Source organism: Aulonocara sp. 'chitande type north' Nkhata Bay, linkage group LG17 (genome assembly GCF_057382095.1).
Source record: "Aulonocara sp. 'chitande type north' Nkhata Bay isolate Kocher_YH1m ecotype deep benthic linkage group LG17, A_spYH_male_GT1.1, whole genome shotgun sequence".
Lineage (NCBI taxonomy): Eukaryota > Metazoa > Chordata > Actinopteri > Cichliformes > Cichlidae > Aulonocara > Aulonocara sp. 'chitande type north' Nkhata Bay.
The window spans coordinates 13,883,023-13,907,358 of record NC_141360.1 but is presented as its reverse complement, the minus strand read 5'-3'; the positions used below and the strand labels follow the sequence as shown (position 1 = coordinate 13,907,358).

Genomic DNA, 24,336 nt, shown 5'->3' with positions numbered 1-24,336 from the left:
GCAGACATCCTCAATTGTTTTGTTTGTGTCACATACAAACGACGTCATGGAACATAATGACTCCACCCACACTGAGCTCGTAGTTAGTTGTAATGGGAAACCACCAAATTTGAGCAGAGTCAGCCAAGCTGAGTAGCTGCTAGTAGAAAAGAGTCATTAGGCTTCAGCCTTCTCTCACACACTCTTTCTCGTCATCACCAGCTGACTCCCTCCCTCCTGTGCTGATCTGTTAAATCCCCAGCGGGGTGCCCTGCATGACCACCGGCAACCCCCCTCTAGAGACGTCAGCCCATCCGTTATTTCCTGTCCTGCTCCCTGCTTTCAAGGTGGGAGGTATATTTCTCTTTTGCATGTGTTTAGGTGCCACCTCACCCACAAATTTGTCTTCAACCAAACCTGCTGAAATCTTGCGCTGACCCTTAGAACAAACAGGTGAGGACACACTGAAAGAAGCACACTCTGTGGCCTTTGTTTTCCATTTTTAATTAAGAGAAGTGCTGATCTACTTTAATTTCTTGGTATATTAAGTTGTGTAGCATGTTCGCATCAATAATCAGTGGTTGCATCAAAATCCATCTACTGAAAACTGAAAAGCTGACTGCAATTTTTAAGTGCAGACTATGGAAAACATAAATACTGAACACTGTCGTTGAATGTTTAGGCAAACTATGCCGTTTATCGCTTCTTTTCTTTCTTCACATGATAATTTGTGCTCATTTCTACTGGTATGCACTTGGGTTCTCACACAATGGTGTTGTGTTAAGACAGCAATAAACACGGATCCATATCAGCAGTTTGGCTTACTTTGCAATCGCAGAAAAATCTGCTTAGATTTTTCATAGTAAAGCATCAAATATGTCAGTCACTTGGTGTATTGTGTGTCTCTGCTTTCTGCAGGACTCCAGGGTGCAAACTATCCTGCAGGCTCCGTATGAAAGCTGAGGATTCTGGTTACACAAGGCCGCAAAGAGAAAGGAGAGAAAAACAGAGCGGGAAAGGAAGGAGGAGAGCATCTGCTTTCATCCTCAGCCCAGCAGGGGTGAGCTTAGGCCTGTCAGTCTGAGAGAGATGGCCAGCTGCTGCGGCCTGCGCACACAGACATGAGACTTTTCTGAAGTACCGCTGGAGCTCAGCAGTAACAGTACAGCCATTTCTCTTTTCTTCTTATTACAAAGACTTATTCCTAAGGTCCAGGCTACAAAAACACAAGTGCATGTTCCATGCTGGTAAGCAAAGATTCTTTCTTGTCCAAAACGTTTCCTGAAACATTTCTTCTCTATTTTAAAAATGACCTACAGCAAGACAGTCTTCATACCAGAGTCTTCCCGCCATCCAGCTGGACAGGCAGTGGTTTCTTCTAAAAAGGCAAACTCAACAACAACTGGCTGTTTTTGAATCCTCTACTCAGGGAAAAAAAGTGTTGGCAGTCCTACTGTAAATGTATCATTTACCTTTGATGTAAAAGTGATTTGCTCTAACAATCAATACTGCAAAAAACCCCTCAGTAAATCTAACATTACAACTTCCAAAAGCTGTTCTTACAAAGATGGTGATGGTAGATGGTTTTGGTACTGTATTCCTGTAGACTCTACATTTCCCGACTTTTATTGAGTGAAACGGCCTTGAAACAGGAAAATAAAGTCGTTACTTGTGTCAGAGTTAATTATTTTCATTGCCTACTCCCACAGCAGGGGATAATGAGTGCTTTTCGCCTTATTTTTAAGAGATGGTAAGCCCAAAAAGATCAGAAACGCTGACTAATAAGCAAGAAAAACAAAGCTAATTTAGTTCGAGACACAAGATCTGAGGAGTTTAACGATATTTAAGGACCCAAACACAGAGCAACTGCACATCAAAAAACATAGCACATCTAACCACACACTGCAGCAGCTGTCCTGGAGCTTTTCATCCTATCAGTCTTTACTAGATCAAGTTTGCACCGTCTTGTAATTGTTCATATTTCCATTTACTTTTCCAGCTCAAGTGTTTCCAATCTATGTTGGTCCAAAAGTTACAGTTAAAACTGATGTGACTGAAGAGATTTCACTATGCAAGTCTATGTGCTGCTTTATTTTCCACATACATTTCCTTTTCAGCAAATCCATTTTCTCAGATCAGTCAGACGGTTCATCTTGTTTCTGCATGTCAGAAGATGGAGTTTGTGGGTTTTGATGAAAACGGCACAACAAAACTTTGCAAAACTACTCACTTTAACAACATTTGAGTTGATTAGAGTCAAATTTGAGTTGATTAGAGTAAAATTTTCTGTTCTATGGTTCATTGAGGAAAAATGATATCATCCCATCACCCTCTCCTTACTGTCTGAACACAGAGTATGGCCTCTTTAGCTGTTAAACATGGAAGGCAGCAGGTTTGCCTTTTGAAGTTAAAAAGGCTGGTACGTTTTCTTTATGTATAAAACGTGATTTTCAGGTTTGGCCTCATTTACCTAACATTTTCATAGCTTTGTTTCTTTTTATTTTAATGACACAAAGCACTTTACTTCCAGGTACATGTAATATAACTTCTAAAAGTGCAGTCATTATTTATTACTCTTTACCTGCATAAATCTAATAGTCAAACTGATTACCTGCTTTATATTCACTTCCAAGGTCTGACTTTTTTACAACGAGCAGAACAGGTCAAAAAGAAGTGAACACTACAGGAGAACGGGCAAGAAAAGGAAGTAATTCTCTGAAAACCCCGAAAATCTCCCTAAACCCCTTACTGGGATTTCGTGGCAGTGTTCCCAGCTGAAATACATATCACATGTAGAAACACATACAACCTTCACGCACTGAAAGCGACCCTAACAAGGTCTCCTCACTTCTATCATGGATCTGTTATCTGTTCTTCTATTGTTAGAGCATCAGGGGGAGTAGATTTTACCCAATCTTTCCTCAATGAATCATCCCGCTGAATTATCTGTGCTGTGAACATATTCAACATTTCGCCTTTCTAAGACTCCCACTGCCCCTCGCTCTCTCTGTCCCTCTGGTGCGATGCCACAGTAAACATGTTCAGTGATTTAGGATCTGGACAGATGGGGCAAGAGTGCCTCCCTGGACATCTGTCTCAAGAATCTCACCCAATTCATTATTTCTATCAAAGCTCAACTCCTACACCGTTTCACTCGGTGATTATGCAGAGCCAGCTCTCGTCTTCCTACCTGAGTATGGCCAAGTACGTTTAGGTATGATGGTCAAAAAAACACAATAGACAAAATATTTGCAACTTATGGTAATTATATTGGCAAACGTGAAATTTGTGTCGCAGTAAAATTTCAAAACATACATGTTAAAACAGCACGTCATCAGTAAGAAAACAAAGATATTATCACCCAATAGTTTTTATTCTGAACTGCTTGTTTTTGCAGCTTTCTTTTTCTCAGATTAGGGTGCAAGCACTGAAAGGTGTGAACGTGCTATGAAACTGCTCTTTCTCTTATTGTTCACACAAATAAACTGCTTTTGGGGCTTTAAACCAGCTTAAAATGAACACGTCAAAAGCTGTTTTCCACACGGATAGTGGAAGTGGACCCCTAGACATATCATACATGTATGATATCTGGTACACACAAAAATCTCCTTGGAACTCCAAGTTTCTCTCAGTCTAAGAGGAATTTCAACATTTTGAATTTTTGATGTCATTTTGGCTTCTTCTACATTTTTAAAGGACTCAATCCTCTAAAGAACTATGTACACCGCGAGATCCAGTGGTTTTTAGAACCACTTTACGCACCAAAAACCTGAAGTAATTGTTTTCTCTATGACTTTATCAGTGGCTCAGTCTTGTAGAAGACTTTTCCCTCCACTCTTCTTTACAACTTCATTGAGGTTGCATGAGCAAATGCCTGTTAAAGGTCTATTAGTGTTCAAAGACTGAGGTCTAGACTTCTAGATTTTTTTGCAACTCTTTGATCCTTTTTCAACCATTCATGGTTCTTATTATGCTTAGGATCATTGTCCTGCTAAATAACCTAATTTTGACCTAGCTTTAGCTATTGGACTAATGAACTCACGTTTGACTAGCATACTGTGGGATACACACGAGCAAAACAAACCAAAATCACAAGCCTTCTACCACCGTGCTGGTATGCTGTGTTGGTTTTCACCAAACATGGCAGCATGTATCACGACCAAACGTCTCCGTTTTGATCTTGTCTAACATTGTTTCAAAAGTCTTGTGGTTTGTTCAGACGCATCTTTGAAAACCTAAACCATGTGGTTATGTTCTTTTAAGGAGAAGAAGCTTTCTCCTGGCCACTTTTCCAAACATGCCATATAGGTTCAGTCTTTTTCCAATTTTTCTGTCAAGAACTTTAACATTGAACGTGTTAAATGAAGTCTGTAGTGTGAGACATGTGGCTCTTGGGTTTTTGCAGTTTCTCTAAGCACTGCAACATCTGATCTTGGGATGAATTTGCTGAGACCTCTTAATTCCTGTGGAGGCAGTAAGGGTGTTTTACAGGCCTGCATGTAGTACAGTCCTGTGGAAACTTTCTTTTTCACATGGCCACATTTGTCAAAACTCATCAACAGTCATAATAACATAAACTGGTAAACAGCACGGGGAGTATTTTGTTTGCGATCAAAATAATCTGAAATGCACAGTTGAAGATTGCTGTTTACTGGATGTTCTCTCATGCCTCATAGTAGGCAGAGCAAGTGATAAGTAACTTCTTTGTGCAGCATGGTTCAGCAACAGCACAGGAGCATGTGCGTGCACGCGCTGTTGTTCTTTTTTTTCATACAAAATTGCTAGACCTGTTGCTAGAGGATTTCTTTTAGGCGAACTGAACTAGAAAGGTTGGTGTTATTTCAGGTAACTTTAGGGTGCATATATAAAACTACAACTCCGACAAGATGAGTATTTAAACTGCAATGAAATAAAAACACCCTCAAGAGCCTCCCTAGATAGAAAGTCTGGAGTTGGGCCCATTATCCCCCCCCCAAAAAAAAAGATTTTAAAGGCTCTTTGGGGGCAACCTGGGGCTCACATATCCTTACCAGTCCTTTATAAGGGATAAAGAGCTGTATTTGTTTCAGTCATCATGCTGTGTGAATGTACTTGTAGGCGAAATAAGCCCCATGGGTTAGTGTGTATGTATGCATTCATGCATGAAGAGGTGGCTGGAGGATTGGTGAGGTTTCACTGCTTTTCCCCAGAGGGGGGCAAACTCCTGTTTACTGAGCTACTACTAAAGCTGCGGTTCACATTTCACCTGCAATGAACACAAGAGAGCGTGCACATACGCAATCACATGTACATCAGTGTGTGCACAGCCGCTGTGTGGGACAGTAGCTTCAGTCAAAGTCCCTTTCTCACTGTATTGCTCTGCACTTAGGCATGAGTAGGTGGGTGTTTTCAACAAGTAGGCGTAGAGGTTTCAGGAAGCTGCTGTTGTAGTCAGAAGGTCTTGGTGGTGAAATCGAATGCTCCTTCTCCTCTCCCTTATTAGCTCCCATTGTGGGTCTTTATTACTCTAGCTATGTCGTGTGTGTTTTGAGCAGGCAAAGACATTTATCAGCTCTCTGAATAACTGCTGTGCTCTGCGGGTGTTCATTTATGCACGGCTCTCTGGGTTTTTAAAGTTTCACTGAACGTTGCGCAGTCTGACGTTGGGTTGAATTTGCTGGCACATCCGCTCGCAGGAATGCTCCAAACCAGCAAACCGTCAAAACATCTGCTTCTACAGAAGTGTTCGAACTTGCTGATCATCAGTTATTCAAGTTCATTTGATTAGAAGCATGCGATTGCTGCTTATCCTCTTAATTCCTGTGGAAATAGTAAAGGAGTACTTGGTACTTTCACGGGACTGCATGTAGACATGTGAAAACATTCTTTGCCAAATCATCATAGGTCAACACCATCAGAAATAAACCTCTTGTCCTGTCACTGTGTGCCGTTCTGATGCATAAGACAACATTTAGACTTTTGGGTATGTGTGCTGAAATGAATTACTGAATCCTACATGTACTTAAACATCAATTCTTTATGCTCTTAAAAAGTGAAGTGTTGTGGATACAGAAAAATGTCGTGTGCACCGTTTCATATTTCCACATGATTGATGGCAAATCACAGCTGAGAGACTTCACTCGCAGACTGCTGGGCTACTTGTGGTTCTTAGGATATTTAAAATTAGAATGGGAGACAGAGCCTTTGGGCCCCTCTTCCACTGAACAATGTCTCTACATTAAGATTAGACCTAAATCTTTCCTTTTTGATAAAGCTTAAGGTCAGGTTTCCCTAATAGGCCTAGGCTGCCGTGGGCTTTGATGAGTGTTTCTTCACTCTTCACTTTGTGTTTAATCATTAGTTATCATCTCTGGGTCTCTTCCACAGCATGTCTTTCTTCCATCTTCCTCCCTTCACCTCCAACAAGTTGCAGTAGATGGCCGCCCCTCCGTGAGCCTGATTCTGTTGGAGGTTTCTTCCTCTTAAAAGAGAGTTTTTCCTTCCCACTGTTGCCAAGTGCTTGCTCATAGGGGGTCATCTGTATGTTGGAGTGTTCTTTGTTTTTTCTGCATTGTTGTAGGGTCTTTCAGTCAGTATAACGTGCCTTAAGGTGACGGTTTTATGTGATTTGGTGCTATTTAAATTAAATTGAATTGAATCATTTATCATGGTTATGCTGTATTAGTCAGAAGTTTGAAGAAGAGTGGCTGCTGAATATGTCACTGTTATATCTGCTGTTTCTTTATCCAGCACCCATGCATTTAAATGCAAAGTTGTTTTTTTTCCACTTTCTTCCATGCTCAGAGCCAGACATCCACGTTTACATCAAGCCTACGGTCTTGACAAAACAGATGATGACGAGGTACTGAGTCACTCCGGATAACTAAAAGTTCAAAATGTTGATGTAAATGTCTGTCTTACTGTACGAACACTCCTAGCCTGCCCTCACTGTCACCTTCCAGGCCAAAAACATGTGATGGATGGCCTGCTGCTCTCATCAATCATCTTTGATTGGCCCTGATCTGCTTTGTGATTGGTTAATTAGCCTCATCTGTAACCATTATTGCACGGAGAGGCAGCTGCAGCAGAAAAAAAACGGATAAGAAAAATAAACGAGGTGAAAAATGACACCCTCGAGGCTGTCCTGCCACCCTGCTGCCTTCACACAATGCCGGGAATCAGAGAGCTACTGCCATACAGGTGCAACCACACACATTTAGGACAGCGATGAAATGCCTTCCAACGACGGGAGTTTCACAAGTAATTATATTTTGAAAATAAATACTCAAAGAAGACAAGAGCGGGAAAGCGGGGTGTGCCATCGGGTCAACCACATCTCATCTGGCAACAGTTTGTAGGCCGAGACATACAGCAGGGAGAAGAGGAAAGCCAGCTCAAGGCAGGAGAAAAATAGGAGCTGCTTATTAGATGTCGGAGGGAAATATCTAGTAACTGGGTGGTAGCTGCTCACCAAGAGGGAGCAAGAGTTTGGTGGAGTTGTGACAGTACAAAGATGAAATAATAAAAGGTTAAGAGGTAGGAAGGACATAAAGAATAAAACACAAGAGGGAGAGGAAATGGACAAAAAGACAGCGAGAAACTAAAGCAGGATGGAGCCCGAGGGGGAGAAAAGGCCAAAACCACTAGGCTGACTCCTGCTCCCACTCCCTCCCCATCAGCCTGCTTCTCCACACAGGAAATGGCTCTCTGTAGCCAGAAGGGGAGGGTGACAGAGGGGGTGAGGAGGTGGTAGGGGCTCCAAACAGCTGTACCCACCATGAGCCTACTCAGGATGTCGGCATAGGGTGAGAGGAGAGGGGGAGAGTAGGGAGGAGGGCAGTCCTGGCGAAAGGTGGCTGACTATTACATCTTTATCTTCTCAGATAGCGCAGTGACTGATTGCTGTGGGTTTGCTTTTCACTCGGGCAGGCTCAGAGTCAGAAATTTGTTCTGCATCGCCAAATCGCAGAGAACCTCAATCAAAAAAAAAAAAGAGAGAAAGAAAAAGAGGAAAAAAAGGCCAGCCAAATGTTTCAAACACAGTCACAAAAGTGAAAAAGTCCAAAGCTTAACCTCTTTCATGAAAATGAGATCAAGAGGATTTAAATTATTTTATCTGTCGATTTTATGCTGAAGCTTCTTAATACTTTAATGATAATAAAGGCCTCCAGTGAGGGTAGCTGGGACGCTCTAGGCCTGTCTGTCTGCCTGCCTGGGATGGACACCCGATACCAGGCTGAGACGATGCCCAGCCAGCTGCACGCCTTCAGACGTCGTTAGAGCAGACACACAGCACACCCCTCCTGCCACCCGCAATCCATCCACAGCCAATTACAAGCAATTTCCCTGTCCTGGGTGGGGTGAAGAGAGGGAAAGAGAGTCCAGGAGGAAAAGCAGTTGTCAGCCTAAAGCAGACACACATGGTTCTGTTTACAGGTTGCCAGTTGTTTGGCTTTGCCATGGTAACATAGTGCTGATGCTGACTGGATGGATATTTCAAAGTAAAATCGAGGGAGGCAGACGGAGGGGGAGGCGGTGTGGTGACAGTCGCAGCGTTTGATGGTCTTCTGGGTGGGGTGAACTTTCAGCAGAAGGGATGGTTCGCTTAATGCACAAACGTCCCACAAACATGCGTCTGTTTCACCTCTTCTTTCAAACCTCATCCCCCTCACCCTTTCCCTTTTTCGCCTCCACCTCAGTTCCCCTCAGCACCTCCAGCTTCTGTTTGGCTTCCCGAAATCCGCCTTTCCAAAACAGGAGAAGCAGAGCGAGGAGGTGCCTGATTCACCAGAGCTGGAATGTCGGCAGTTCCCACAGGAAACCTGGAGCGTCTCATGCCAGGGTGCCCTGGACAGGCAAGCGCACGCACACATAAACACGGCTGCACGTATTGGCATTAAGCACAGAAATATATTATATTATATTATATTATATTATATTATATTATATTATATTATATTATATTACATTATATTATATTATATATTTATTAACTGAGATCATGTAATAATATAGTATTATTATCTGGTACTGTACAAATCAGAGTATTAATGGGATCAGTCATACGTGAAAACTTTACATGTCAGCCGCAATCAAGGAATAAAAAACCTGCACTGCACTCTCGAAATTCACTCTAAATTGCCACAGAGTGGAAAACAGACTAATTTTAATGTCTAGGATCTTCAAACTCCAGTAGCTAACACTGCTAATTCATCAAAAGTCTCAAGCCAGTCAGTCACAGATACTGTTTTCTCACATGAGAGCTGGAACACGCATGCTGGATCAGGTGACTCTGAACCCTCTCTTAGTAATGCTACAATGGTCCGAGGCTTGCTGGGGACTTCCCATGATGCAGTGAGTGTTTCTTCTTCAGGCACCTCTTGTTTGTTTTTTTTATACACCACTTTTAATTAAAAAATGAGTTATTATTAATCTGTGACGGAGCTGCCCTTCCTCCAGTCTGGTTCTTCTTGTTAAAAGGGAGTTTTTCCTTCCCACTGTCTCCAAGTGCTCACTCAAAGGGGTCGTTGGATAGTTGGGTGCACCATCCTTTATTTCATCCACTGTGAACCATGTGCATGACATCAGAATACAATCACAGTTTCTTTTTGAAAAACTAACAAGATATGCTTTCATTTTATCATTCGCAAACCAAGTCAGACTTCCTGTGACAGGAGCCAAAAATGACAATGTGCTTACGTTGGACATGACTGATGAGCAGTCTTCCCGTAACCACGCAGTGACTGATGCTTCGCTGACGCCACCGAGGGCTCCCTGCCCCGCCTTAACAGCACGAACCACAGCCGCAACACTCTGCTCTGATGCCTTGACCCCCTCACTGCGCTCTCCTGTTAAACTGAGGTTCCCCGCTGTAACCTCCTCACCTCCACACCCATCTCAAAGAGCACCCCCCACTACCACCACCACCATCACCTCTTAATAATAACACAGCCTGCTGCAAGAGGTCTGCTGTCAGACATGGCAACCCGTCGAGTCTTTCATCTGAACATACACACACACGTTCTTCAACCTTAACCTATCACACACTTTCACACACGCAGGAATGTGTGCTTCCTCACACACACACACACACACACACACACACACACACACACACACACACACACACACACACACACACACGTACTGGAGAGAAACAAAAAACCCCCCCCCACATACACACAATTTCAGCTCCGTCTCCTTCTCAACGTGGCGACCCCACTGTTCGTTTCACCTCCCCACCCCTCCTTCTCTGCTTGCTGCTGGCACCGTTACATTAACACAAACACAGTATTTCTGTCATCGTCCCCAGGACGCAGCGTTCCCTTAATATCTCTCTTTCTTTTGCAGGCGTTCAGGGAATGGCAAACGAGGGCCTGAAGGGATCTGGGACATGGGTGAGTTGTGGGAAACCAGAGTGCATTCTGTGGCCTCACAGCATGCGGCACTCTCCCTCTCCTCCCGCTGCCCTTCTCTTTCTCTATCTCTGTTTCTCTTTTGGCAGACAATCACAGGAGGCTTCATGCAGATCGCATATTGGGGCCTCGAATGAGCTGGGAAAACATGCTCCGTTAATACTATGTGCACATCTGAACCCGGTTCAACTCCGAGGCGTGTGATGGTGCGTGTATGTTTGTGTGTGTGTGTATATATTCCTCTAAGCTTGTGTGTGGTAATGGCGGTGTTTGTTTTACCTCCACGTAGTCGTTGGCATGGCCCCAGTCCCTCTTGGAGTCCAGGTTGCCCAGGCTGAAGAATTCCAGTTGGCCAAGGTGAATCTTTGCCACAGAACGGCTGATCTTACGCGTCACAAAGTTTGCACCTAAAACACACACGTTAATAATGCTTTGTTAGCATCTTTTGAATTCAATTATGCTCCGCGAAGGATATAAATGTAAGAGAGGTTCAGTTTGGCCCAGTGCACACAAAATACAAATAGAAAAGAAAGAAATACAAATAGAAAAGAAAGAAATACAAGTAGAAAAAATATGGAGCAGATAAGTGAAGTCAGGGCCTCCTAAATGAAAATAGAATTTAGAGATCCTAGACAAACTTCTTCAAAACAGTCGACCCCACACACAGAAAAGCACACGGGGCAACAGCCTTCCAAACCTCCGCTTTTCTTCCAAACCCCTTATAGCCAAAACAAGAAAAAAAAAGAGAAAGTTAAAAAGTAACCCAGAGTCAAATCAGGTCTTTACCAACTCACATGACAGCCATTAGAGCCTCCAATGATTTTTCTCGCGAATTCACTTTTGGTGACAAATCTGGGCTGAAATCCAAGACAAATCGCACACACGCACACACAACAGGGAAGTTCCAGAGAAATTGACAACCAAACAGGACCACCCTGGCTCTGCTGGTTGCAGTGTCCAGTAAAGGAACACCACACTGACAGCTGATTCATATGCCAGATCACCTGGCGATGCTCCTCATCTGAGCTGACACACATGGCGATATGATCTGTGGCAAAACAAATGAGCTTCTAATGACTGTTTCTGTGCGGCTCGAATGGTTAGAAGCACTTTTGGGTGTTCTGGCGGGACACCGTGGGCCGGTGTCATGTTCTCTGCTCACGCTGTGGGGAAAAAGATGCTGCAGGGAGCCAGCCCTCCAACCCAAATACAGTATTATATCAATAGAAATCAACACTAAATATTAGGGTGTCATGTCTAATAATACCACCATCTTTGTTGAAGCAGCACATTAGCCCTTAAGGAGTTTCACTCTGGCTAGTCTTTCCTATCTAATGTTTAAAATGGAAGACATGTAGAATCTGTGAAAACAATTTCAAAGAAAAGCTTCAAACTTGCATCAAAGTGTTGGTTATTTTTAGCTCATTCAACATTTCTACTGTACATAAATCTCCCACAACCCTGGTGGACCCCTCGGAGCCCTCTTAAAAGCCCCTCCATGCTGTTTTTGAACTCATCATGCTTAAGATGAATGTTGCCTTTTAGGTCAGCGCCCGTCCCTGGCTGTAATAGCACAGCTCTGTCTCGACACTGTATCACTGTTCCCCTGACATGGAGCAGAGCCTCCATTTAGACGCAGGAAAATCCCATGAACCCAATCATGCGAACGCACAAAATTTGTAGTAATTATTTCATAGGAAAGAGACAGCCCTGGGCGGCCTGAGCAGAAACAGACCAGGGAAGGTTAGACACGCTTATTTAAGAAAATACAGCATACTTGTGTGCTGGTAGCAGGTCACATGGCCCCCTGTGTCAGTGCTGCTTAGCCGCCATGTTGAGCTGGAGTTTAATAAAGTGCAAATGAGGATTTGTACATTCACTCTGCTTCCTCTGGATCACACTACAAAACGGAGATCAACGCTAAAAGCCACCTATTGTTCTCAAGTCTATGAATCAAAATTATTGACACACAGATTTTGAAATAGCACGTGTCCACAGAGCATGCATAAACTGTCAGTGGAAACCCCCTTCGATGTCAGGCCTGTCCCGTCTTTGCATGATCATCTCTCCTGGCCTCAGGGGCTATTCTCAAAGCTGGCAGGTCATCTGTTCTGGCAGATACCGCCGCTCCCGCCAACTCTGTAATCATATTAACCAACAATTATTCATCTACCACTGACATATTCATGATTGTCAGCTTTGCTCTCATCTGTATTAGCCAGACAGGTTTTTATCCCATCACTGCCACGTGGATGTATTAACCACAAAGCCTATACACAATGTTGCTGTATGAGTTGCACTGTATGTTTTACACAACCCATACTCGTGGGCTTAGTTCGATTTTAGAGACAGGTGCTGCTGCTTTGATTTGGAACAGTTTCTCTCCCCTTATGTAAAAAAATGCTTTGGAAAACTGTTTAATTTTTGTCCTATTTTAGCTTTACTCAATGATAAAGCAACAGGGCTCTGACCCGTCGTCTAGCCATCACGATTTGGCCCTTGTAAAACTCACTCTAATCCTTATGCTCGCTCCTTTTGCCTCCACGTTCACTTATTCCTTCATGGCAACTAACAGATCAAATGCCTTGATTAAAGACAAGAAGGTCAATACAGAGGACAACTGATCACAAGCTATCGATAAAACTACAAAGAACAACAAGTATATATGTTGGACAAGTGAAGTCCACCATATAAAAAAAACACTGGTTCAGCTTTTGCTTTCAGCTGGACTAGACATGTCATCAGCCTTTAGCTCCAGTCATCTGTCAGAAGCTGCTAATGCTAACATGGTGCCACAAGCTAAACGGGGCCCTTCAAAACCAAACATCGCTTCTAAGAGAAACTTTGCCTTCTTCAAACGAGCTCTGGATCTGAACTAGAGGCAACAAGACTGTTGGATTAAAGGAAACTATCTAATAAGGCGATGAAGACACGGGTATGTAAAGAGTGGCAACACGCCTGCAAAAATAAATAAATAACAATGCAGGTATCATGGTTGGTCAAGGTGCTGAAAGATGATATGATAGATTTTCACAGATATGGACAGGACACAGCTTTCAAAAGATTGCAAGATATTTTTTTACATCAAGAATTTTCATTAGCTGAAGCCCTTTATATAGTGTATGTTAGGACCTGGCAATGTGCAAGGGAATGTACTGTAACAAGAGCCCAGACTGGTAACTGCAGTAAACTGGAAGGCAGGGGGTTGATTTGATCCAACATCCAAGGGAAACTCAAGTTTGCAGGTTAAACACAGGTTGTCAAAACTCTGCAGAGCCAAGCTGGCTCTTAAAAAGGTGGCAGAGATATACAGTATAGCACAGTACCCCAATCAGTAATAAAGTCTATTATTTCCCCCTGAGCACACCTGTAGTCTCCTTGTAAAGCTCACACCTCTGTTTGGAGTGGCTCTGCTCCCTGCCTTCTCTAATTGGTCCAGTGTGGAGCAGAGCATGGACCTAATGGACCGGCCTGCCTGGCCATGGACAAAGCCTGCTCTGTTACTGGCCCGGGTGTTAATGTGTTTCCTTTACTGGCAGCAGCACTGCAGGGCAGCCAGGAGGAGGGGTAGAGGCAAGCAAGGGGGGAACTGGGGGGGCTAACAGGAGGCTCTGAGCCCAAAGGGGGCAGTGGTGGCCGTTTAACCTTAGACCGGCGGAAAGTCTAATAAAACCACGGGCCGTGAAAACTGAGCAGACAGCAAAACCCGAGCCAGAAACTGACACTCGCGCTCTCTCTCAGCCTCAGTCTTACTTAAGCGCTTTTCTTTTTTTCCACTATTCTTTTTCATTTTTTGGCCAGAGAAGCAACAGGAAAAACGTAACACACAGGCTTCGCTGGCACAGCTGGGACCAAGTACGGGGAGGAAAAGGAGGAGGAGGCTGAGGAGAAATGTATGGAGATGTCTCCAATGCAGAGCCAGGCCACGTGGGCCCAGACAGGATAGGGCAGGAGCTGTCAGCTGGGGGCTTGGTTCTGGGGAACTCGGGGAGTGGACTGCGGGTTTGAGGAAATTTTAGCTCGACCTAGGTTACTCAACGGATTCTGTCGTTAGAATTGTGCTGCTAAAGAAAGGTGAATTGTGAAGTCTCATAGTGTGTGACGGTCCAGACCTTACACACCCAGACCTCAAAATGTCTGAGTCACACTCATTTATATTACTGTCTGAGAGCGTATTTATGTGCAGTTACTGTTCGGAAATCAACCACAGTGTAATTTATTCAAATCTCTCCTCTGTAACATTTATTCTGAAGACACATTGTGTGGTTGTGGGAAGGCAAAAAATGGTACATTAGCTCTGGAAAAACTGAAAAGCTGAGTAAACTCAAGTCCTGAATTAGGCCAAACATTTATCAAGATGATATTTGCACAGGTAAAAAACACCTACTTCCTTCCTTCATTCCAAGTTTCCTCTTCCACCTTCAGACCTGGTGTATGTTTTCATCACCTTCTAAGTATATTCCAAGATTACTCACAGGATGTTATCGGGTTCTCTATTTTCTTAATGAAAACTGTGGAATGGCTTGGTACCCAGACTCTTAATGAACCACATTGTAAAAGAAGTACTGTTTATAGGTCATATTTCTCTAAAGGTGACCTATAATGATCATTTCCAGTTCTGCATTTGTAATTTTTGACTCTACTAGAGTAGCTCTGCATGAGTCACTGTCCAAAATAATCCTTATTCACCTCACTGGATTCACTGGATCTTAGTTCAGCTTTCGGGTTTATTCTAGTCTGAAAGATACAGTTTTAGCTCCCTTCCCCTCCCTTTAAGATTAGGGTTAAAAACCTTTCCTTTTTGATAAAGCGTATAGTTAGGGCTGGATCTTGTGACCCCGAACCCTCTCTAATAGCACTTTTCCACTAGTACCTACTAGGCTCGACTTAATGCAGCTCCACTGAACTCTGTTTTGGATGTTTTCAATTACAATCACCCTAATGTGTGTGGGTTCATTATATCAACATGGGCCAAAGTCGCACACAAAATATGTGGATAATGGAGGACGGCTAGCAGTTGGTATAACAGATGCTCAGTGAATGGCTTTTTGTCAGACTCCATTGTTAGTCAGTTCCCTTATTGCCAGGTTTCAACAATTGCGGTTTTGATTTTTCGTAAGGGAGATGCTCTCATGACTCATCAGTTGATGCCACATTGCTTGGAACTCCAGCCAAGTAGGTGCTTAAATATGCCTTAAACCAGGTACTTTCACCTAATGGAAAGCCATAAAAACCAAGTCAAGTCGAGCTGAGCCGACAAGAGCAGGGACTAGTGAAAAAGAGCTATTAGTTACATTCTAATAGGCCTAGGCTTGCTGGTGGCTTCCCATGATGCACTGAGTGTTATTTCTTCAGCCACCTCTTTTCACTCTCTGTGTTTATAATCCACTCTGCATTTATTAAATGGTTATTATTAATCTCTGGCTCTCTTCTACAATGTGTCTTTTGTCCTGTCTCCTCCCCTCACCCACAACGGGTTGTGGCAGATGGCCAGACCTCCATGAGTCTGGTTCTGCTGGAGGTTTCTTCCTGTCAAAAGGGAGTTTTTCCTTCTCACTGTCGCCAAGTGCTTGTTCATAGGAAGTGATCTGATTGTTGGAAAAAAAACTGTCTGAAACGTAGTCTGGAGCCTGCACGCTTGGCTCAGAGTAATTAGTACACATGCTGAACTCACTTTTGTCATGTTTAATGAGAGTATCCACCACAGTAACAGTGTATAAAAGACAGAGATGATTAAAAAAAAAAATACTATTTCCCCCTCAAAAAGTTAAAGCACAAACTCATTCCAGCTTTTTCCCTAGGTGTTTGACAGGTGAGTCATTTCTGTCATGAGCCTGTCTGAACTGGCCACGTTTCGGAGGTGGAAAAAGAAAAAATAGCCGAAACCTAATTCGGATTGCCGCAGCGTTGTCATAGAAACTCTTCAGTTACCTCAACACAGGGTTTACACACCTGTTTTGGAATTCAACCAGAACTGCAAATCCCATAATCCCACTCCGTCTTTGAGAAATGGCCTTGGGGAGTCAAAGGATTTCTGGTAGATTTCAAGTGAAAAATGTAACCCTTAATATCTATCTCCACTCCCAGACATTTTCGGATTTAGATCAACTCACTAGCCGTATTTACTTCAAAACGAATGCCTACTCATTCCATACCCATCTTCTTTATCTCTGCTGAGTTATGAACAAAATACCTGACTTGCACGAGCACTGAGTGATTTCGCAGGAGGAATCTTCCCTGGGTCGGGGGGGTTGGCCAAATTCCACCCAGACCAAAGACCTGTCAGTGTCTGCCATCACTGTTATTGCACAATTCACATTCTGACTGATCTCTGGAGCCTCAGCCGAGGGAGAATATTTGCATTACATCCAAGACAGGTCATGAGCTCAGCTCCGCCAACATAGCGTCTATTCACACCTGACAGACTGCTGCCCTCGTTCTGGGCTGACAGGGAGGGTGCAGAGAGAAAGAAATGTGGTGCAAGAAGATTTGGGAATGGAGCTGGAGGATTGAGAAGTCAAAGACAACGAGCAAAAAAGGCACAATTTCTTTTTAAAACTGGGTGTAATGCAACTAAATGAATGGAGTGTGAAAAATCGTGTGGAGAAAGAAAAGGAGAAAGTGAGAGAGGAGTTTATGATACATGTTGTCCTTGAGTTTTAACACTAAGAGCACCGCCTCCACACTGTTGAACCCAGGGTCTAAAATAAAGATGGCGGCATCCAGTAGTTTGACTAAATTAAAATAGTGCAGACTGACATCTTGAGGTTTGCTCGTCCTGCTGCAGGGCCTTGATGGGCCTTGGCAAAGGTTGGGAGAGCAGTGGCGGTGCCCTCAACTTGTGGTGCAATTATGCCACTCAAAGCAAGCACCTCAGTCAACAAGATTCTTGGCTACCATGGTGATCTGGGATAACAAATAGCAATTTGAGGGCGGCGATGGGGATGAGTGAAGGTAGAAACCTCCATGACCACGTGACACATCTGAAACCAACTGAGGCAATAGGGGAAGCACCCTTGTGGCTAAATAGCACAGGCCTGTAGGAGGTGTGAAGGCTAGAGACGAGTCTGTCATCAGTTTTGCTTCGAAGATTTAAACACTGATCCTCACCTGGCCATAGTTCAGCTGATGTTTAGGCTGCTTTCATTCAGCCCACTCTCAACACTACCAATGAAATCAAAGACCCTAAACTGAAAAGTGGCTGCTCCGGCTCAAAAGATACTGCCTAATCCCCTTGATGTCCACTGACCCAGTCGTTCCCATCTTAAGATTTTCTTTGAAAACAGCCTTTCCAATAAACGGAAAACATATCGTCTTACAAACCTATTATGCGATCTGACCTTTTGAGCTCAATCTCAACGAAAGGGGGAAAGATGAATCCAAGGCATGTAGGGGCTGAGCCGTTGTATATGTATGTTTTTAAGGGGTAGCATTGATTTTGGCAGTACCATTTCAACTTCCCAAATGCTAACTGCTGTTCTCGCCTAACATAACAGTATATTATTCTATACTGCCAAGCATGAACCACAGAGCACTGAGGGAGGAGAGATGGATGGGACTTCCCCAAATAAACCAAAGGATCAGCCTCCAACTGTTGTTGGCTAGTAGTATGAACTGTGTACATATACACACGAAGCAATATTACTATAGTGATTTACTGCACAGCCTTACACCAACACACTATTAATAACTAAAAACCAAACAAAGGTTTCGCCTGCTGCTGTCAAAACTGGATTCTGAGGGATTCAGTGTTTGTTGAATACGCTGAACAAATAAGCATGCGACTGGCTGTTTGCACAGGTTTCACTGCTGATCGTGCTGTTCAAGAGATTGAAGTACTTCACAGTCTCACATGTCAAACTATCTATGGAATCCATTTAGCATCCCTGTGAGTGTTAATTCCCTCTCTTCAGAGGCAGTATGCTGATTGTTTGTTATGGCTAATAACTAGGATAACCAGAAAGGGGCAAGCTGCGGTGAGAACCACCCGGCAGATGCAGACCTCTGTTTGCTTTGTTTCACGCTGGATTTCCATCAGGTTATTTTTTCTTCCCCGACTGTTTGATTCCAGCCTTTTGCTGCAGGACAATGGTAAGCATCTGTTTGTTGGCAGAACAGTTTGGTGTTTACAGAAATGGTAAGAGAAACCAGAAATGCATTCCTGCAGGGATTAAATCATTCTGAGCGTCATAAGACACAGAACTCCTTTGCATAGTGCTCCAGAGAGGCAGGGCATCTGATCAAAACTCTCCAGCCACTCCCAGCATTCGTTGTCCTGTGTGACACATCGCGGCACACTGTCTAGTGAACAAGACAGGACACTGTTCGGTCAGACGCCTTTAAAGGGAGACTCGGTAAAGGTTGTTAAAAGGAAAAAAATCCTCATCAAAGCAAACGTCTATTTGTTTCTCAAACACAAATGCACACAGATGCAATAGTAATCCGGGACAATGACCTCACCGTGTTTCCTGTGCGTGGGAGGCGAGGTGGGGTAGTGGTGATGTCAGAGCCAGTGAAATTGACATCCTTGACCTCATTAGTGAGAAATTTATTCAGACATGCACGATGTTTGTAAAGAACAGGAGGAGTTACATGCAAATAATGAGCAATCTTTTTTCCCCCTTTCTCCCATGAGTGAATTAACAAGTTAAGGCAGTTCTATAAAATTCTACAGACGTTTTCAGAAGGGTGTGCCTGCAAGCAAGAGAGTAATGCAAAATTCCTCTGGCGATCTGTGGTGCAATTTTTAAAATCACTGGGAAATCTAATTGACATGCACTGATTTCAGTGGATTTTATTCAGTTCCATTTTATTTATATAGTGCAAGTCACAAAAGCAGTGGTGTCAAGGTATTTCACATTGTAAGGTAAAGACCCTGCAATAATACAGAGACAGCCCAAACAATCACACGGCCCCCTATGAACAAGTACTTGGCAACAGCGGGAAGGAAAAACTCCCTTTTAACAGGAAGAAAGCTCCAGCAGAAACAGGCTCTGGGAGAGGAGACAGAATAAAAGACACACTGTGGAAGAGAGATTAACAATAACAATGATTTACGTGCAGAGTGGAGTATAAACACAAGAAATTATATGCTTTATCAAAAATGTTTTAAGCCTAATCTTAAAAACAGTGAGAATGTCTGTTTCTCAAATCTCAACTTGGAGCTGGTTTCACAGGAGGGGGACCTGACAGCTGAAACATCTGCTGGTTTTATGTTTTAATTGTCAGCCTAACTGTCAAGAAGTTTTCTCTTATATCTTTCTCTGGATGGTCATTTCTATATTTATCCAGAAACTATAATACAGTAAAAACATCTATATAATGCCTCACACTGCAGTGTTAGCTGTAGCGTGACACAAAGCGGTGCCTTACAATGCTCAGATTATTGTTTCTGTGATGAGTAATATGATATTCTGCAACAAAGTCATCAGGTATTTAGATACTTTTTTAAACAACCAGTCCATTAATGTTAAACAGGTCAGCACATTCTGCTGTTCCTTTTGTTGTGGTTAAGGTCACCTAGTGTGATGAGAGAAAAGACGGCTATTAGATTGTAGAAATATTTGCATTATTTTTTCTGGAGTGATACTAATGGCCTGGCTTCTTTTGGTAAAGCTGTTGCTTGAAGGTAAATCATAAAACCTATTGCTCATGTCGTGGAGGGAATGCCACCAATATGAACTCGCAATGCAATAATATAGTGGGCTGCACAACTTCAGGATAAGCTGACTTCAAAAAGGTAACACTGTAATGGAACTAGTTACTTTTGCACTATGGTTAATTCCCTGAACCCTACATTCTGGCTACATTTACTTTCTCAGTTCCCATTTAATCAGTTTAGCAGTTAGGTATTTCACACCAGTGACTGACAGTACAGCCTTACCCTTGGACAGTGATAAAATATGCCGGGGGGGGGGGGGGGGGGGGGGGGGGGTGTTTTGCAGCTCAAAGCACCAGTTTCCCCCAAACAGCAGCCCTCCTGTGAGTGACACAGTGCACAGCCAAACGCCCCCTCAATGTGGCAGCGGCGGGGTCACGGCGGGCCCCGGGGGCCTGGGTAAACACTGGCCGATCCAGCCAACACATGCTCCACACTGGGTTGTGCAAGGCAGCCGTGGGACATCTGGCCACATCACAGCACTGCGTTCCTGCTTTATGAGCAACAACAGCCATAAGTTTGACTAGAATAGAAGTGGCAGAAGTAAACCCAGTGGCCCGCTGCAGAAAATGCTGACTGTGGGGAAGGGAGGCGAACGGCATGGGATAAAGCAAGACGGAGAAGGACAGGGGAAAGGAGTGTGTGTGGAAAGAATGGGAAGATAGAGGCAGAATGAGCGAAGCAGGCGAGAAAGCTGACCATGAACAAAAAGGCTCACAGTGTGTTCACAAGGAGAGCACCGAGTTTTGTCCTTATAAGGTTATTATGCATGTGTGTAAGAAAGGACGCGGCACAGGATGTTCACATAAATGTCTTTAATTCACAATTCAAAAGTCTCCATATTTTAGGCTTTAACAGATGGTTATGTTTGTCACCCGGAAGTGTATTTTAAAATGATGTCCATGGAATAACTATCTTCAGAGGTCTGAGCCAGAGGCAATTTTTTTTGTTTTTTGCTTCATTAATAACATTTTTCTTCAGCACTATTTATCCATCCGTCTTGCTCTCATTCAGCCAATTCCTTCTACTCACACAACACACCGTTTCAGTTTCAACAATATCAACTAATTCACCATTACAAGACCCCAGTGGTGAGCACGCCATCATTGCTGAACTGGCTGTAACCTACACCAGTTCCCACACTTATCTATCTGCGGTAACCCATTAGGGTTTACTGGATGACCCCCGACCTCGGTTGAGGTCGTGGCCAGGGCCTTCATTAGGGAATAAATCATAAACACCTGAGCAGCTGACCTGGGCATGGTGCTGGGGCTGCAGTCATGTGGTATTCATTTGGAGTCGCAGTGGCGTGTAAATCGCGTTAAACCAGTGCCTGCGACCCTCAGGACTCAGAGCACATATTAAAAATGCAACTACAACCCACTCACTATGTGTCAGAATGTGTGCAACAGTGTGTGTCAGGTGGTTAGGAAACCTGGCTGCACGGTGAATGAATATGGCTTTATATAGAGCATGTAATTCAAGCTTTTTACACAATCCAACAATGGCTCACCATCGGTTCTGCTGCCTTTTTGTTGGCCCAACATCTTACTTAGGTAAGAGGAGTGACGTCGTGTTTTTGATGTGACAATTGCTGTTAATCAATCAGCCATTTACTACAATACTGTTCTATATAAACTCAAGATGACTCTTTCAATATAAAGAAGGTAAACTATGAAAGTACAACTTTACTTTAGGACTATATTTTTTGGGGACTGAACATTGTTTACAGAAAACGCTACAAGGGATGCGGTACTGTATTGTGCAAAGGTCTTGAGCCAAATGTTATTTCTTCATGTTTTGTTTTTCAGTTGGACTTTCTTGTCCTATTTTGTTTGAAACACGTAACAGACAACTTAGCAAAGAAACAAATTGAAATTGTATCTTTAGCCACTTTGTCGCCTTTCACAAAAACACAAATTCCAATTTCTTTAGCTGAATCTAAAGAAAAACTGACAGACATAAAATAGTATTTTTCCACCAACAGAGATCCTAAAGAGCCATTACGCTGAAGTGTGTGCAGGGTGTCCTTAAAAATTTGATGAAGCTGGGAAGCTGGGGGTCAAAAGAAGGACCTATCAGCAGGGTGGCTGTGAAGAAGCCACACTTAAGGAATGGAAACGTGAAAAGACTGAGGTTTGCCAAAAACTACACAGGAAATAGCCCCAAAATCAGTGGCAACAGGTCTGATGGAGTGATGAATCCAAATGTGAAATCTCTGATGAAATCTAAAGCAGGAAGTCATGAACGCATTTGATTGTCAACAACTTCAGATTTTCAGCATGACAATGATCCCAAACTCATTACCAATCCAGTTAAAGCTTACCTGGTTAGAACAAACACACAATGGTTGATTCTGTTCATTTGGACATAGCGTTTAGAGTGGGAAAAACATTTCGTCACTCATCCGAGTGAGTTAAATTAGAGTTTTAATATAAATATTTATAGCAAGAACAGAACAAAAGACTACAAACTCTTTTTACCTTATTCATTGCATTCCATGTACATTTCTGCACATTTTAATAAAACACTGGACCTATTTCCCACTTTTTGAGAAAAAATACAAAGAAAGCTCAAAACTTTTGCACTGTAGTGGTGGATTGTGGTGCTTGTCACTTACCTCTCCTCGGACTTTCATGGTTAAAGAGGATCCCGTTGACAGCAAACATGTTGTAGGCCTCTCGGAAGTTCACCACAATCCAGTAGGCATAGAGTTTAGCAGCTCCTGAGGGCAGAGGGAAAAATAATCAGTATCAATTTTATATCAATTTAAATTAAATTTATGGAAGGAAATGTCACTTCAGGAAAACATAAAGCCATTTTTATTCTTTGGATACTTTTCTACACTTTATTTGCATAACAAGTCAGAATAAAAAGATATATAGAGTGAATCTTATAAACAGAGACCTGATCTCCTCTAAAAGACAAGCTACATTTCATGGAATACAACACGCATGGATCATATTTTGAAATCAAGAGCTTGAAGTGCAGATTCCTGCTGATTGAGTAAAAGCAGGCTTGTACAGAAAGTTCTCCCCATTTTCCTCCTCCCTTCTCCTACGACGAGTAGAAGAAACAAGGCAAATGAAGGGAGGAGCCTGTTGATTAAGCCATAGGTCAGGATGTACAACTGGAGGTGAAGGGAGGTCACCATGGTGACCACCGCCTCCCCTTCCTTGAGTCTAATTAATAAAGGTGCAGCCCTTCTTGAGATGGTATGCACCTCCCATGCAGCTTCAGACTGAGTGCTGACAGATGCGGAAAGTGTCAGTGAAGAGACCATTTAGACAACATAGAATATGAAAGACACACGTACGGTGTGTGTGTGTGTGTGTGTGTGTGTGTGTGTGTGTGTCCGTACGTTGCATGCATTGAAAGTCAGTGTTGAGTGCTGTGGATATAAAGGTGTCTTTGTTAAAACGAGAGCTACTCCAAGTCAGACGGCTGGCCTCGGGGTGTGTGTAGAGCTCAAACGCAGTCTAAGAACTGAAGCCCCCTCTATTCATTCACTCACACACATGCACACACATACACGCACTCCTAGAGAAAGAGAGAGAGAGAGAGTTCAAGAAAAAGTGGAGAAGAGGCATCAAGTAATCTCTGTTTGTATGCCCTTACAAGGCCAAGTACAAGTGTCTGACAAATGGTGAGAGGTAGAGAAAGTAAGGAAATCCTTGTGTGTGTTAATGTGGATGTCCATCTGCACATGAGTCTTACCGTAAGGTGAGCGGGGGTAAAAGGGAGTGGTCTCCTTCTGAGGGATCTCCTGGACTTTGCCATACAGCTCACTGGTGGATGCCTGGTAGAACTTGACACTGTTGGTGAGACCACATGTCTTTATGGCATCCAGGAGGCGCAGCGTGCCTACACCGTCCACATTAGCTGTGTACTCAGCCAAGTCAAAGGAGATCTTGAAAAGAGAGAGAAAGAGAAAGGAAAAATGACACGTCATTAAAGCAACTTAGTGGAAAAACTGCTTCTAATAGAAACTGATTTGCATTTTTGGTTGACTGTACAAAGGAGCTGTCAACTTTGGATATAATATTTGGGGTCAAGTCTTTTTTTAAAATTTTTCGCCAGTGTGACCTTAGATTTATAACCGGAAAGATTTTCTTTTTTAATCAGTCAAACTTTGAAAAAGAAAATACCAGAGAAATACTTTTGTAACTCAGGTATACAACCAAAGAGGAAACTGTGACATAAACGTACACAACATCATATCACAGGTCACCCTTCATACACCATGACACCCATGCAGTGTTGTACTCCATCTCCCAGAATTCCTGTTTCCAATATGAAAAGCCC

The 24,336-nt window shown here is 43.1% G+C and overlaps 1 protein-coding gene across 1 annotated transcript in view; it reads right to left on the bottom strand.

Moving 5' to 3' along the window:
* The window catches only part of gmds (GDP-mannose 4,6-dehydratase), a 197,046-nt gene that overhangs the window by 105,615 nt on the left and 67,095 nt on the right, over nt 1-24,336 (bottom strand). The window contains exons 5-7 of the mRNA XM_086269528.1: nt 23,749-23,941; nt 22,652-22,756; nt 10,653-10,780 (exon numbers count right to left, since the gene is read on the bottom strand). Of these exons, the coding sequence (XP_086125654.1) occupies nt 10,653-10,780; nt 22,652-22,756; nt 23,749-23,941 (426 nt within the window). The remainder of the gene's footprint in view (nt 1-10,652; nt 10,781-22,651; nt 22,757-23,748; nt 23,942-24,336) is intronic.